This window comes from Spermophilus citellus, assembly GCF_964194105.1.
Source record: "Spermophilus citellus genome assembly, chromosome: 17".
NCBI lineage: Eukaryota > Metazoa > Chordata > Mammalia > Rodentia > Sciuridae > Spermophilus > Spermophilus citellus.
Genome location: NC_138199.1, coordinates 10,300,056 through 10,313,501, shown reverse-complemented (window position 1 = coordinate 10,313,501; position 13,446 = coordinate 10,300,056). Strand labels below are relative to the sequence as shown.

Here is a 13,446-nt window from a genome sequence, read left to right as displayed (position 1 = left end):
GACCTAGCACTGTGCCACCACATCAAAAACATTCAAGGTATACTTCCTGAGCAAATGCAAGGAAATGATTCCCCTCTCAACTCAGCTTCTTCCCTGTGCCATCCAGAATATTTCCTTCTTTCCCACTGAACTATCAAATGATTAAAAGTACAATTCTCTTTTGTTTCCCCGGGGCCTTTGCACCTGCCTGAGAGTTGAAGAAGATAATTGCTTCTTTTGGATTTAGAGGTCTCTAATATGCTTACGCTGAATGCCTTACAGAGGGAAAGGGTAAAGTTTGGACAATGAATTATTTCTAAAATAGGGATTTATCACCTCTTCTGTGAAATGAAGCAAATAACAAATTGAAAGGAAGGTTTGCTGCAAAGAATGGTGAATACTATATAGACCTTGACCTTGTTGGGCCCATTAAGTACCTTTCTGACAAAAGTACTACGTAGTTGAATATTTATATGGTAAATTCCATTTTCTCATTGACTTCTATTATTATCTCAAGAAATGTTTTACCCAGAAAAAAAAAAAAAGAAAAGAAAATTGGCCTCCACATAAAAAATCACATTTTAAAGAGCATTCAACCTTTACTGGGGTGTAGCGTAAGTACATTTAATTCCCTCCTGCCAGAAGAATTAATCAAATGGACAATTGATCCGTACAACCTTTGCACATTCATTAAAAGCACACCCGTAGTACAGTACATCTGGCTGATTATGCCTGTTTCTTTGGAATTTCCCACTGCCTGGATGGGACTTGAATATATAAGTAGGTACCATGGCTCAGCCATTGTCGCAGGACTTTGGCACAACACTAAGTTGAAGAAATAAATGGAAATGTTTTTCCAGGCTGAACAAAAGCAATTCTCATAAGTAGTTTCTTAGCCTTTGGATGATCTCCTTCCCCCTTCTCCCCTTCCTTCACCTTCACACACAAATGCCCACTTTCTATTCTGTGTTAAGTACTGTTTTAATCAACTGTGTACTAATTTGGAGTGCCTCTTAATTTCTCAGGAACTACTACACATAGGTGAGGCATAATTGATGTCAAAGTCTTTGAAGGTGGTTTGCTGGACAAGGGCGTAACTTGCAAAACCACACACTTTCTTTTGAAGTTTTTCTCTGATATTTTTATTAGAGAAAATCTGGAAAATTTAGTAACCTGTAACAAAGAACATAAAAGTCACCCAGAGATAATCCTTGTTAATATTTAGTCTATTTTCTTCTACAGGTAGATTTTAAAAGATGAAATTAAGGTTATATGCTGCGTATAAAATAGCTAGATTGCTTGTTTTACTGAGCACTATATTTTGTGCATTCTCTAACACTTAAATGCTGAATTATAGTCTATTTGCAAGTATCCCATATTAACCATATTATGGGTATTTAAGTTATTTCTAAGCATTTACTATTAAAGCATGAAATCATGTGTAAATTTTTGGCCAAAATTTATTATTATTTCCCCAGGATATAGTTCAAGAAATAAGACAATTAGATGATACATACTTACAAATTTTTCCTGAAAAATAATGTTTTATGAAACTATGGACTTTCATAAAGCTGTTCTTACTGGTGGATTATGAAAGTATTGAGTGAACAATATCTTAAACAGCATTAAATATTACTGTAGACATTTTAATTAATTTTATTAGTCAAAATTATGTCTTGTTTGGATTTAGGTGTCCTTAATTACAGGATTCAGAATCACATGTTTATTGACTATTAGATTTTCTACTCGGTGTATGTATTATTACTATCATTGCTCACTTTTCTCTGTTTGTATGATTACTTTTATGCTGAGAAAGTCCCTATTCATATAAAGATAAATTTAATATTCATCTACATTTTATTCTAGTTCACTCTATCTTTTTCATTTAACCTTTTTTAATTCTTTGGAAAACTTTTTGACTGTATTTCAGAGCATAGTCATAACTATTTGAGCTTAGTGACTAGGCATGCTGTTATTCTAAAGTGATCATATGTGGGACATTCGAGAAATTCCTCTCAGTTCTTTCTGTCACGTTTTGGGAAAGTCACTTATGAGGTAGTGTAAGCAGAAAATATAAGCACTGGTTGAAAGGATCTTATAACCAAATGATTTATGTAATAGATCCTAAAATTGGGAACAATTATTCTGTCTTTCCATGCACCACTGGTGGACACTTAGATTGTTTCTAGTTGGGGTCATTATAAATAGTACTGCCATGAACATTTCCATGAAAGTCTTTGTGTGGATGTGGAACAAGAAGAATTTTTAAAGTCAAATATTAAAATGTTATAAAAGGAACAGACTAGGTTTTGCTTGACACTAAAGACTTTTTTTTCTATTAATTCTGTTTGTCATAATGAACTTGCAACCTACTAAAATCTCTGGGTCTTGTTCATGTGAAGTGCCTTCTAATCATATCTCCCTCCCCTTCTCTATACATTCAAGTGTTTGGAAGGTTATTTTGCATTGCCCAATTTAAATTTGATTTTGTTGAGTCTAGCTCATCATTTTGGATTGTAAAACTATTCAGAAATTTGATCCATCTTCTATCTAGTTCTAGCTGGTCAATAATTTCTTTTTTTTTCTTTTTGTGGTATTTGGAATTAAACCCAGGGTCTTGCATATGCTAGGCAAATGCTCCACCACTGGGTTATATCTCCAGGCTGAATATTTGCTAATTCGAGTTGTCATCAAAGATATCAAACATCAGGAAGAATCTGAGTCCGGGGTATGTTACTGGAGGCTTCTCTGCAGGTAGATATTTTTTGTACCACATTCATTCCTCAGTTATGATTATTGAACCATGCGGTAGTCAGAATTCCAAGACTGACCCTCAGTGTCTAATTCTTGTAAAACCCCTTTGTATTTGAATGTGGGTGAAAGTTGAGTCTATGGTGATATCATTTTCATGATCGTGTTTGTAATAAGGTGCTTTCCACTGCTGTAATAGAAACATCTGAGGAAAAAAAATCAAAGGAGGAAAAATTCATTGGGGCTGACACTTTCAGAGGTTTACATTCATGATTACTTGGCCCTATAGTAACAAAAAAATGATGTACTGTGGCAGCATAGTACATATCATGGCAGAGTGCATGGAGAAGGCCTGTCCACCTCATGGAGGCCAGAGAGTATATATATATATATAGAAAGGAAGTGACCAATATCCTGTTCAAGGACACAACCCCAGTGACCTGACTTCCTTCCACTGGCCCTATCCCTTTAAAGGCAGCACCACAACTTCCCAGCAGCCCCACAAAGTGGAGACCAAGGCCTTCCCTCATGAGCCTTTGGAGGACATTTAAAAATCCAAACCATAACCTACAGTAAAAAAGGAAATTATTCAGATGGACCTAATATAAGGTCATGTGAGCTCTCAAAAGCAGAGTTTTGTTTTGGTAAAAACAAAAGAGAAAGTCACAATAATCTGAAGCCTAATGAGTATTTGACATCCCATTGCCAATTGTGAAGGGACCATGACAAGGAAGGTATAATGGACTCTGGGAGCTGAGAGATCCCCTGGCTGACAGCAACCAACAGGGCCTCAGTTCCACAACCAAACACCTGAATGAGCTTGGAAGCAGATCTCCTTAGATACTAGTCCAGCCCAGCTGATACCTTGATTTTGGTCTCATGAGCCCCTAAGCAGAGAACCCAACTGGACTTGTGACCCACAGAACTGTGACCTAATACATGGGTGTCGTTTTAAGCCTCTAAGTGTGTGGGTAGTTCGTTTCACAGCAATAGAAAATTAATACAGACCATCCTGACTCTACCAACTCGAAGATTATCCAGACAAAATTTTTGTGATAGCAACAGCTCTTCATAGTCAAAATCTATACACAGCATATTTGATATTTTCTTTATCTGCAAGTTGAACAACTGAATAAAAAAGAGAGAGAAAAAAACTATATTTCAATTATTTGTTACCTCAAAAAATAACACCACTAAAAAGTGCACTGAATTTCTACCTTTCAAGTTACTTTTTTTAAAACACAATGACTTTATTTTATTTATTTATTTTTATATGGTGCTGAGGATCAAACCCAGTGCCTCACACATGCTAGGCAAGCACTGTACCACTGAGCTATTACCCCAGCCCCCTTTCAAGTTACCTTTAAATCTCTTGTCCCATCTTAAACTCTTAAGACCCTGGTGGGGCAGATAAAACTACAACTTGTAAAAGTCATTTTCCCAGAGAAAACAAGACTACTTTAGCTCAATTTTAGGAAGACCTTTCAAACAATTGGAATTGGCTCATTGTGGAAGGAACTGCTATAAAACAATAATAATGAAATTAAATATACCAGAAGAAAAGCCACATGTGATGGACCGCTATTAACCCAGTTTCCATTGCTACAACAAAATACACATATAGGAAAGGGATTTATTTGGTTCATGGTTTGGGGGGCTGGAAGTCCAAAATTGGGTGACCCTATCTGTTTAATCTCTGAGGAAGACCTTGTGGCTGATGGCATCACAAAATGGCAGACCTATGTGCAGAGATAACATGGTGAGTTAGGAATCCCGAGAGCAAGGAGGAGATGGTATTGCTCCTTTTGTAATAACTCACTTCTGCAAAAACTCTGTGAGACCAGCCTTAATCTCTTTCAAAGGCATACCAATGACCTAGCCACCTTCCAGGAGGCCCTGCCTTTTAAATCTTCTACTACCTCTTAACACCACCACACTGGGTACTAAGCTTCCAGGACACAAACTTTTGGAAAGACAAACCACATCCAAACCATAGCAGGACCCTGATGACACTTTTTTTTTTAACCCAAAACTTTTTTAGTAATTTGACCAAGTCTGCCAGACACCAGCATAATGGAAGCAAGGTTGGAAGTCATTCTGCCTGATTTGAGTCCTTGCCTTAAAAGGATGTAGCATCAACTCCCAGCCCACACTAAGAAGCAGGAGCAGATTGAAGGAGCTGACTTGGGTATTTAAAGGAATGGACTCTTTAATAGACTACAGAGGGTTTCTTAGAGCAGGGATGTGTCTGAAGGTAGCAGAGGGATATAACGGCTCCTCTCTTTTCTTTGTGCCTTACAAAGCTTTGTGTTACATGCAGTGTTTCTGGTTTAATTCCTAGGTCCTTGATCTAATTTGAGTTGAATTTTGTGCATGGTGAGAGATAGGGCTTTAATTTCATTTTGTTACATGTGGATTTCCAATTTTCCCAGCACCATTTGTTGCAAAGGCTATCTTTTCTCCAATGTATGTTTTTGGTCCTTTCTCTAATATAAGATAATTGTAGTTATGTGGGTTAGTCTCTGTGTCCTCTATTTTATACCATTGATCTACAAGCCTATTTTGGTGCCAATACCATGGTGTTTTTGTTACTGTTTTTCTGTAGTATAGTTTAAGGTCTGGTATTGGGATGTCACCTGCTTCACTCTTCTTGTTAAGGATTGCTTTAGCTATTCTGGGTCTCTTATTTTTCCAGGTGAATTTCATGACTGCTTTTTCTATTTCTATGAGAAATATCGTTGGGATTTTGATTGGAATTGCATTAAATCTGTATAGTGCTTTTGGTAGTATGGTCATTTTGACAATATTAATTCTGCCTATCCAAGAGCAAGGGAGATCTTCCCATCTTCTAAGGTCTTCTTTGATTTCTCTCTTTAGGGTTCTGTAGTTTTCATTGTAGAGGTCTTTCTCCTCTTTTGTTAAGTCAATTTCCAAGTATTTTATTTTATTTAATGCTATTGTAAATGGGGTAGTTTTCCTCATTTTCCTTTCAGAGGATTTGTCACTGATATATAGAAATGCCTTTTATTCCAAATCTCTGTCACATGGGATTAGGCCCCAAGCTCCTCAATAAGACTCCTATAGCACAAGAATTAATTTCAAGAATCAATAAGTGGAATGGATTCAAACTAAAAAGCTTCTTCTCAGCAAAAGAAACAATCAGTGAAGTGAATAGAGAGCCTACTAACTGGGAACAAATTCGTAACACACACACATCAGGTAGAGCTCTAATCTCTAGAATATATAAAGAACTCAAAAATCTTAACACCAAAAAAACAAATAACCCAATCAATAAATGGGCCAAGGAACTTGACAGACACTTCTCAGAAGAGGATATATAATCAATCAACAAACATATGAAAAAAAAAATGTTCAACATCTCTAGTGACTAGAGAAATGCAAATCAAAACTACTCTAAGATTTCATCTCACTCCAGTCAGAACAGCAGCTATTATGCATTCAAACAATAATAAGTGTTGGTGAGGATGTGGGTAAAAAGGCACACTCATACATTGCTAGTGGTTCTGCAAATTGGTGCAGCCAATATGGAAAGCAGTATAGAGAATCCTGGAAAACTGGGAATGGAACCACCATTTGACCCAGCTATCCCTCTCCTTGGTCTATATTCAAAGGACTTAAAACAGCATACTACAGGGACACAGCCACATCAATGTTTACAGAAGCACAATTCACAATAGCTAAACTGTGGAGCCAACCTAGATGCCCTTCAGTAGATGAATGGATAAAAAAAATGTGGCATATATACACAATGGAATTTTACTCAGCATTAAAAGAGAATAAAAACATGGCTTTTGCAGGTAAATGGATGAAGCTGGAGAATATAATGCTAGGTGAAGTGAGCTGATCCCCAAAACCAATTGCTGAATGATTTCTCTGATTTAAGGATGCTGATCCAAAATATGCTGTGGGGGTGGGGTGGGAGGATTAAATGAACTCTAGATAGGACAAAGGGGAAAAGGGGAGGGAGGGGGCATAGGAGTAGGAAAGATGATGGAATGTGATGGTCATCATTACCCTAAGTACATGTAAGAAGACAAGAAGGATGTGACTCTATTGTGTGTACAACCAGAGATATGAAAAATTATGCTCTATATGTGAACTTTGAATTGTAATGCATTATGCAGTCATATATAACAAATCAAAATAAAAAAAAACATAAATGATGGTACTTGGGGGGAAAAAAGATGTTTGTGTTAAAACCGTACTCGTCCTCTCTTAGTTAGTAGGACTCATTAGACAGCCCAGTTTCTCTCCCTGAGCCTCAGTCCACTCATTTGTAAAATATGAGAATTGGATTAATCCACTTAGAAAATCTCTCTCAGATCATGAGTTTTATTGTCATGGGGGAGAAATAATATTTTGACATTTCCCCCACAGTGCTCCGGGAGATGACCAGAAACTTACTAGATGCTCAAAACAAGAGTGCATCCAGTCCCAAAGATTTCTTTCAAATGATTCTTAAGTTTTTCTATGAAAATTCTATTTGGTAAAACCTTTTAGGGGCTGGGGATGTGGCTCAAGCGGTAGTGCGCTCGCCTGGCATGCATGCGGCCCGGGTTCGATCCTCAGCACCACATACAAAGATGTTGTGTCCACAGATAACTAAAAAATAAATATTAAAAATTCTCTCTCTCACACACTCTCTCTCCTCTCTCACTCTCTCTTTTTTTTTCGTTTTATTATTTTTTTTATTTTTTTTTTATTTTATTTTTTATTGATTATTTAAAGCATTACGTAGCTCATGATATATCATCTTTCATACATTTGACTCAAATTGTGTTTTGAACTCCCATTTTCACCCCAAATACAGATTGCAGAATCACATCTGTTATATATTCACATTTTTACATAATGCCATATTAGTGACTGTTGTATTCTGCTACCTTTCCTATCCCCCTTTCCTTTCCTATCCCCCCTCTCCTCCCCTCCCCTCCCATCTTCCCTCTCTACCTCCCATGCTGTTGTTCAATTCTCTCCCTTTTTTTCCCTCCCCCTTGCCCCTCATGACCTCTTATAATTTTATGTATCCTTGAAGGTCACTCTCTCTTAAAAAAAAAAAACCTTTTAGATTTCCAAATTTCTTGTGTTCCCTGTGCCTCTGGAAAAAGGAGACATGGGATGGTGCTTTAGATGCAGAGAAGGCATCTGTGGGGGACAGAAAGTAGGGGAGAGTGGAGATGGTGAGGTGAGTCCTAGGGGGGTTAGGATTCTGCTCCTTCAGGCCTTTCCTTCTGAAGGGTGTAGGGCTGCAGTGGCTCTGGAATCCAGAGAGGTGGATGGTATGGGCCAGTCTGGAGCCAGAAACTCAAGAGTCCCAAAGGCTGTACATAGGACCATGAAGATCCAGCCATGAATGTTTGAGGGGAGAAAAAAGTAATTGAATGGTAACAGTGGTCAAGAAAGACAAGACCCAACTTTTCACTTTCATCCTGACTCACCTCCCCTCATGGCCTGTCTGATGGTCAGTGTCCTAATGTCCACAGAAAAAGTCAGGCAGCTGCAGGATCCTGGATGGCCACACACCTCTCCTCTCTTCTTATGGAATCTGCCTTCCTGAATTTCACTTTCAAAGTCTGAAAGAGATAAAGAAATTTTGTAGTTCATTAGAGGAGAAGAAAGGAACTGACTTCAGGTCCTTTCAAAACCATTCTGCAGCTAGGCTCAGTGCAGTGTGTAGAGATGCAGGCACCATCTGGCACAAGAGGCAGAGACCCACACATTGCTCTGATGACAACTCTTTTCTTTGTGTGGCACTGTTTTGGGGCTCTCCAGAATGTGGCCATTCCCTAGCATGTTTTATGAGAGCAAGTGTGACTTCTAAAATAGAATAGATTGACCCCACTCATTGCAAGAGATGCCTGCAGGAGTCAGGTGCAAAGCTAACGTGCTTTGTTCAGACACTTGTCATTCTTAAGAAATAATGTGCTCCAGGTTGTGTCACAGAGAAAAGCCAGAGAAACAAAAGGCCCATGAGGTCCCTTCTTTGCTAGAAATGTTCTGTTGACACTGAATTCATTTTCTAAATGTGTAGCAATATCCTCACTGTCCGCTATCCCATTATTTTTATTTTGTTATATTGGATGTGTTTTTGTCAACTGCCTTTGGTCTGTCTTTGGTCAGCCTGAGACATCAGGTTCAGAAACAGAATTAACTTTGGATACCTCATTGGACCACCCAGCCTGCAAGTTCAGAGTCTAATTTGCAGGCCTCAAAGTCTACGCATGACAAGCATACAATTCAATGATTTTTAGTAAATATGTGTTGTTCAAGCATCATCTCAATCCAGTTCTGGAACATTTCCCTCATACTATTTGCAGTAAATCTCTACTCCCATCTCCATCCCTAGGCATCCACTGATCTGTTGGCTGTCTCTCTGTCTTTTTGGGCATTTCATTTAAATGGAATAACAATATATAATTTTTTGTGTCTGGCTTTTCTCTCACTTAGCATAATGTTTTTGAAATTCATCTATTTTTGTACCATGGTCATCATTTCATTCCTTTATAATGCTGAAGAGTATTCTATTGCATGAATTTATTACGTTTTGTTTATCCATTCATTGTTGGCAGGCATTTGGCTTGTTTTTAGCTTTTTACTGTTAAAAATACTGCTGACATGAACAAGGTCAATAAACAAGCAGATTTATTTCTTTTGGAGGAATAAATAAATTCATAAGAGAAGAATTTCTGAATCACCTGCTCAGCTTTACTTTTGAAGAAACTTTTAATCTGTCTTTCAAAGTGGCTATCCCGTTTGACATTCCCATCAGCAATGTAGGAATTTTCCAGTTTTTCTGCATCCTCACCAATACTTATCATTGTTGTCTTTTGGATTATAGCCATCTTAGGGCTGTGTAATGATATCTCATGGAGGATTTAATTGGCATTTCCCTAGTGACCAAGGATTATGATCATCTTTTCATGTTTATTGCCCAAAAGGCACATTTTGAAGTGAAACCAGTAGAACTCTGCATCCTTTTTGTAAAGTGCCAGAAATAATCTTAAAATGGAGGTTTATTTTATTGCCATTAGTAAAATAGTCCCAGGAAGATTAAGTAAATTAAATGATTGATGGATTCATTGATGGATTTATTCCCATTTCATAAATAGCTACTGTGCACTTACATGTACCAGGAGCTATATGCTAGGCTCTGAGATGAAATAATAAATAAGAGATAGCTCTGCTTTGTGTATCTCACAAGAGTATATTCTGAAGATGTATGAGTAGGAGCTAATCTGCTCACTCTCTCCAGTGTTGGGAATCACGCCTGGTGAAGAAATGCCAACTATGAGTCCCTAGGGGGTGCCAACCACTAGCCAGGTGACATGATCCAAGATGAGGGGAGGAGAGAAGGTCAAGTTCAATCCTACTGTGTCTGAAAAGCCAATGTAGCTCCCTGTGGCTAGAGGCTTCTGTCTGGGGGAGGGAGCAGAGCAGCAGAGAGCAGTGAACCTGGGGGAGTCGGCAGGGTCAAGATCAAGGTGGGCCTGGCAGAGATCTGCTGAGGCCCTTTGAGGGGTGCCAGGATCAGGTTGACCTGTGGGAAGTCCTCAGAGCTCTGTGGGGAGTAGAGAGAGCGGCTGGGCTCTGAGCATTCCTTTACAGAAGCTGTGTCCCATCTCACCTGGCCTTGAACCTGGATTTCTCTGGGACTCTGCAGGGCCCACCTCTTTCACTGAGGATGACATTTGCCCTCCTGTGCTTGGCAGGTGCTACATCACCCTCACCCAGTCTCTGCACTTGACCATGAGTGGAGCTCCAGCAGGACCTGCAGGCACGGGCAAGACCGAGACCACCAAGGACCTGGGCCGAGCACTGGGCATCATGGTCTATGTGTTTAACTGCTCAGAGCAGATGGACTACAAGGTATAGGTCAACCCAGCTTTGGGAGAGATTAGGAGTTGGGTGGTAGCACAAACCAGGCACAAGGTTTATCCACACTCTGTTGGCCCAGCTCCCCCGAGGTCAAAGAGTTCAGACAAAGGGGTTTCTGTTGGCTCCTTCATAGTAAATCTGAGAATCTCTGACCCTGGACCTCGTGGGCCTCTCTGCAAACCTCTTAAGTGACAAAGAGGCCCAGCTTCACACATTCTAATTCTACTAATGAGCTTTGTGTCCACAGACGAGTGACTTCACCTTGTGGATTTTTCCTTCATCATCTGTAAAATGGAGAAACAACATGCATCTAAAGCCCTATAAAGTTTACTATTTGATCTAGAAGCCCAGAAAGGCTCATAGTAGGCCTGATGCAGACTCCTGTCTTTGTGTGGCACTGTTTTTGATCTCTCTGGAATGCAGCCATTCCCTGTCATATTTTATGAGACCAAGTGTGACTTCTAAAATAGAACAGATTGACCCCACTCATTGCAAGAGATGCCTGCAGGAGTCAGGTGCAAAGCTAATGTGCTTTATTCAACAACTTGTCATTCTTAAGAACTAATGTGCTCCTGGTTGTGTCACAGAGAAAAGCTAGAGAAACAAAAGGCCCATGAGGTCCCTTCTTTGCTAGAAACGTTCTGTTCACACTGAATTCATTTTCTAAATCTGTAGTAATAGATTTCCTCACTGTCCACCATCCCATTATTTTTATTTTGTTATATTGTATGTGTTTTTGTCTACTGCCTTACCTCCCTTTTATAAATAAGATAACTACAGTAGAAAAATAGAAACTGCTGCATTAAATATATAAATCATGTGATACATCACTTATAAAATCAGTTTACTGTAGAAATCATTTTAGAGATTTCAACGTAACTCTTGCAGTTAAAGAGTTATGGGGCTTTTTAAATGAGACTCTTCTATAACTAATAATTTCTCTCGTGTGTGGCTTTTCTGTGCAAAGACTAGCAAAGTCCTGTAGCACTATGTGTTCTCACAGCAAGCAAACAAAACTGCCCTCCCCTGGGTCCATGTCCCCTGAATTTTAGCACAGCTGCTTTTCTTCGATGAGTGCAATCAGATAATGTTTCTTTTTAAATCAGGTTGGAAGAAAATATAGTTTCCCCCATAAAGAAATAAATTCAATCTTAAGGATGATTTTTAAGTTTCTAGATTCTTCTGTAGTGGAGAACTGGCAATATGGCTACAATGAGTAGTTTCCCTAGGGGAAAGTTCTAAAAGGCATACTTATTTTGATGTAGAAGATGCGCTGTATTGATGAAGACAATCAGTGGACATCTTCAAAGCCACACCTAGCGTAGCAAACAGAAGAGATGAGTTGACTACATAACCAGGGATCACCAAGGCCATTTTACCCAATTCTTTTGAAAATGATCACTCACTGAGTCCTAACCCCACTGAATCCTCTCAGAGTACAAGATAGGAGGAGGAGTGGTTCCTTTGTTCATTTGAACTATGAGAGAAGCTTCAGCCATCAAATCTGGACCAGACACAGAGCAGAGCAATATCAAGAGGTACAGTCTTAATGCCACACACCAGAATAAAGGTGACCCGTGCTAGGCACCAAATATCCCTGGTAGCCGGACAACCTCACTAAGCTGTTCTCAAGCCTCCTTGTCCCTTGGTCATTCAGGAGTTACTTTTGATTATGAAATCAAGCTAATTTGTTGGGTACTGCTCAGCATGGGTTGGGCATTGTGGAAGGATACCCAAAACAGATGATGTTTCATCCTGACAAATCTGCAGCTGGAGTCACCCCAGAGGCAGCCGTAGGGGACTTCCCACAAGGGAGTGCCCCAAACCATCCCAAGATGGGGCTGGATGGGATTCCAAAGAAAGAAGGCACTGAAGGCTAGGGGTGCCGCTCAGTGACAGAGCACTTGTTCAGCAAGCACAAAGCCATGAGCCTGTGGTGTCAATCCCCAGCACACAAGAAAGAGAGGGAGGGAGAGAAGAAGGGAGGGAAGGGAGGGAAAGGGAAGAGGAGAGGGCACTAAATGCCCTGGTGATCAATCCAAAATATTCATTAGAGGAACTTAGAGTGCCTCAGCTTCTCCTGACAGCAAGAGAAAAGGGGTGTTCAACCTAAGAGTGTCTTTGGCAAAGGGGTCAGTACATGGAGTAATTTATATGAAGGTTTAAGGAATTTTTGATCAGAGCTGAAACCAGTTTCTTTCAGTGTTTTGAGCGATAATCTAAACACTATTATCAGTGACTGGGAATGTTCGAAGCCCCTGCAATGGCTCAGGCCTGCTGGATACATCCTGCAGCTGACTAGGTCATAGAATGGCCAAGGCAATTAACCACTATTTTTGGTTAGGACAAAGAAAGAAAGTGGGGGGGGAACAGTGAACCCTACAAATGATACAGATAAGGAAATATATAGATAGATACATTCATACATGATTGATGGGTTATACATGGTGAATGGTTGATTGATAGATAAGATAAATAGAAGATAGATGGGTTACTAATAGATGATAGGTCCACCAGAAAGATGGATAGATAGGTCAGGCGATCAGGAGGGCCAAAACGCATGCTAAATAATCAGAGGAGCTGATTAGCACCCAGACAGCACAATCCTGGGTGCTAATGTGTACTTTACAAGCTCCAAGCCGTGGAACATTCCAGAACACAGGAAATCCACAGATGGTGCTGATGACTTTAAGGAGCACATGAGATCTGGGGTGTGGCATTTTAACACACCTAACCCATTGCAGCGTCAGCCTTGAAGCCAGGACTGAGTTTTACATGGAGACAATACCAGTCTCTACGCCCTCAGTCTGCCTTGACCCC

General features: G+C 39.6%; 1 protein-coding gene across 2 annotated transcripts in view; it reads left to right on the top strand.

The window, feature by feature from the left end:
* The window catches only part of DNAH9 (dynein axonemal heavy chain 9), a gene marked incomplete at both ends in the record, with an annotated part of 338,928 nt that overhangs the window by 101,010 nt on the left and 224,472 nt on the right, over positions 1-13,446 (top strand). For both annotated transcript variants that reach the window (XM_081272229.1, XM_081272228.1), the window contains one exon: positions 10,461-10,617. In XM_081272229.1, coding sequence (XP_081128355.1) covers positions 10,461-10,617 — 157 coding nt within the window. The remainder of the gene's footprint in view (positions 1-10,460; positions 10,618-13,446) is intronic.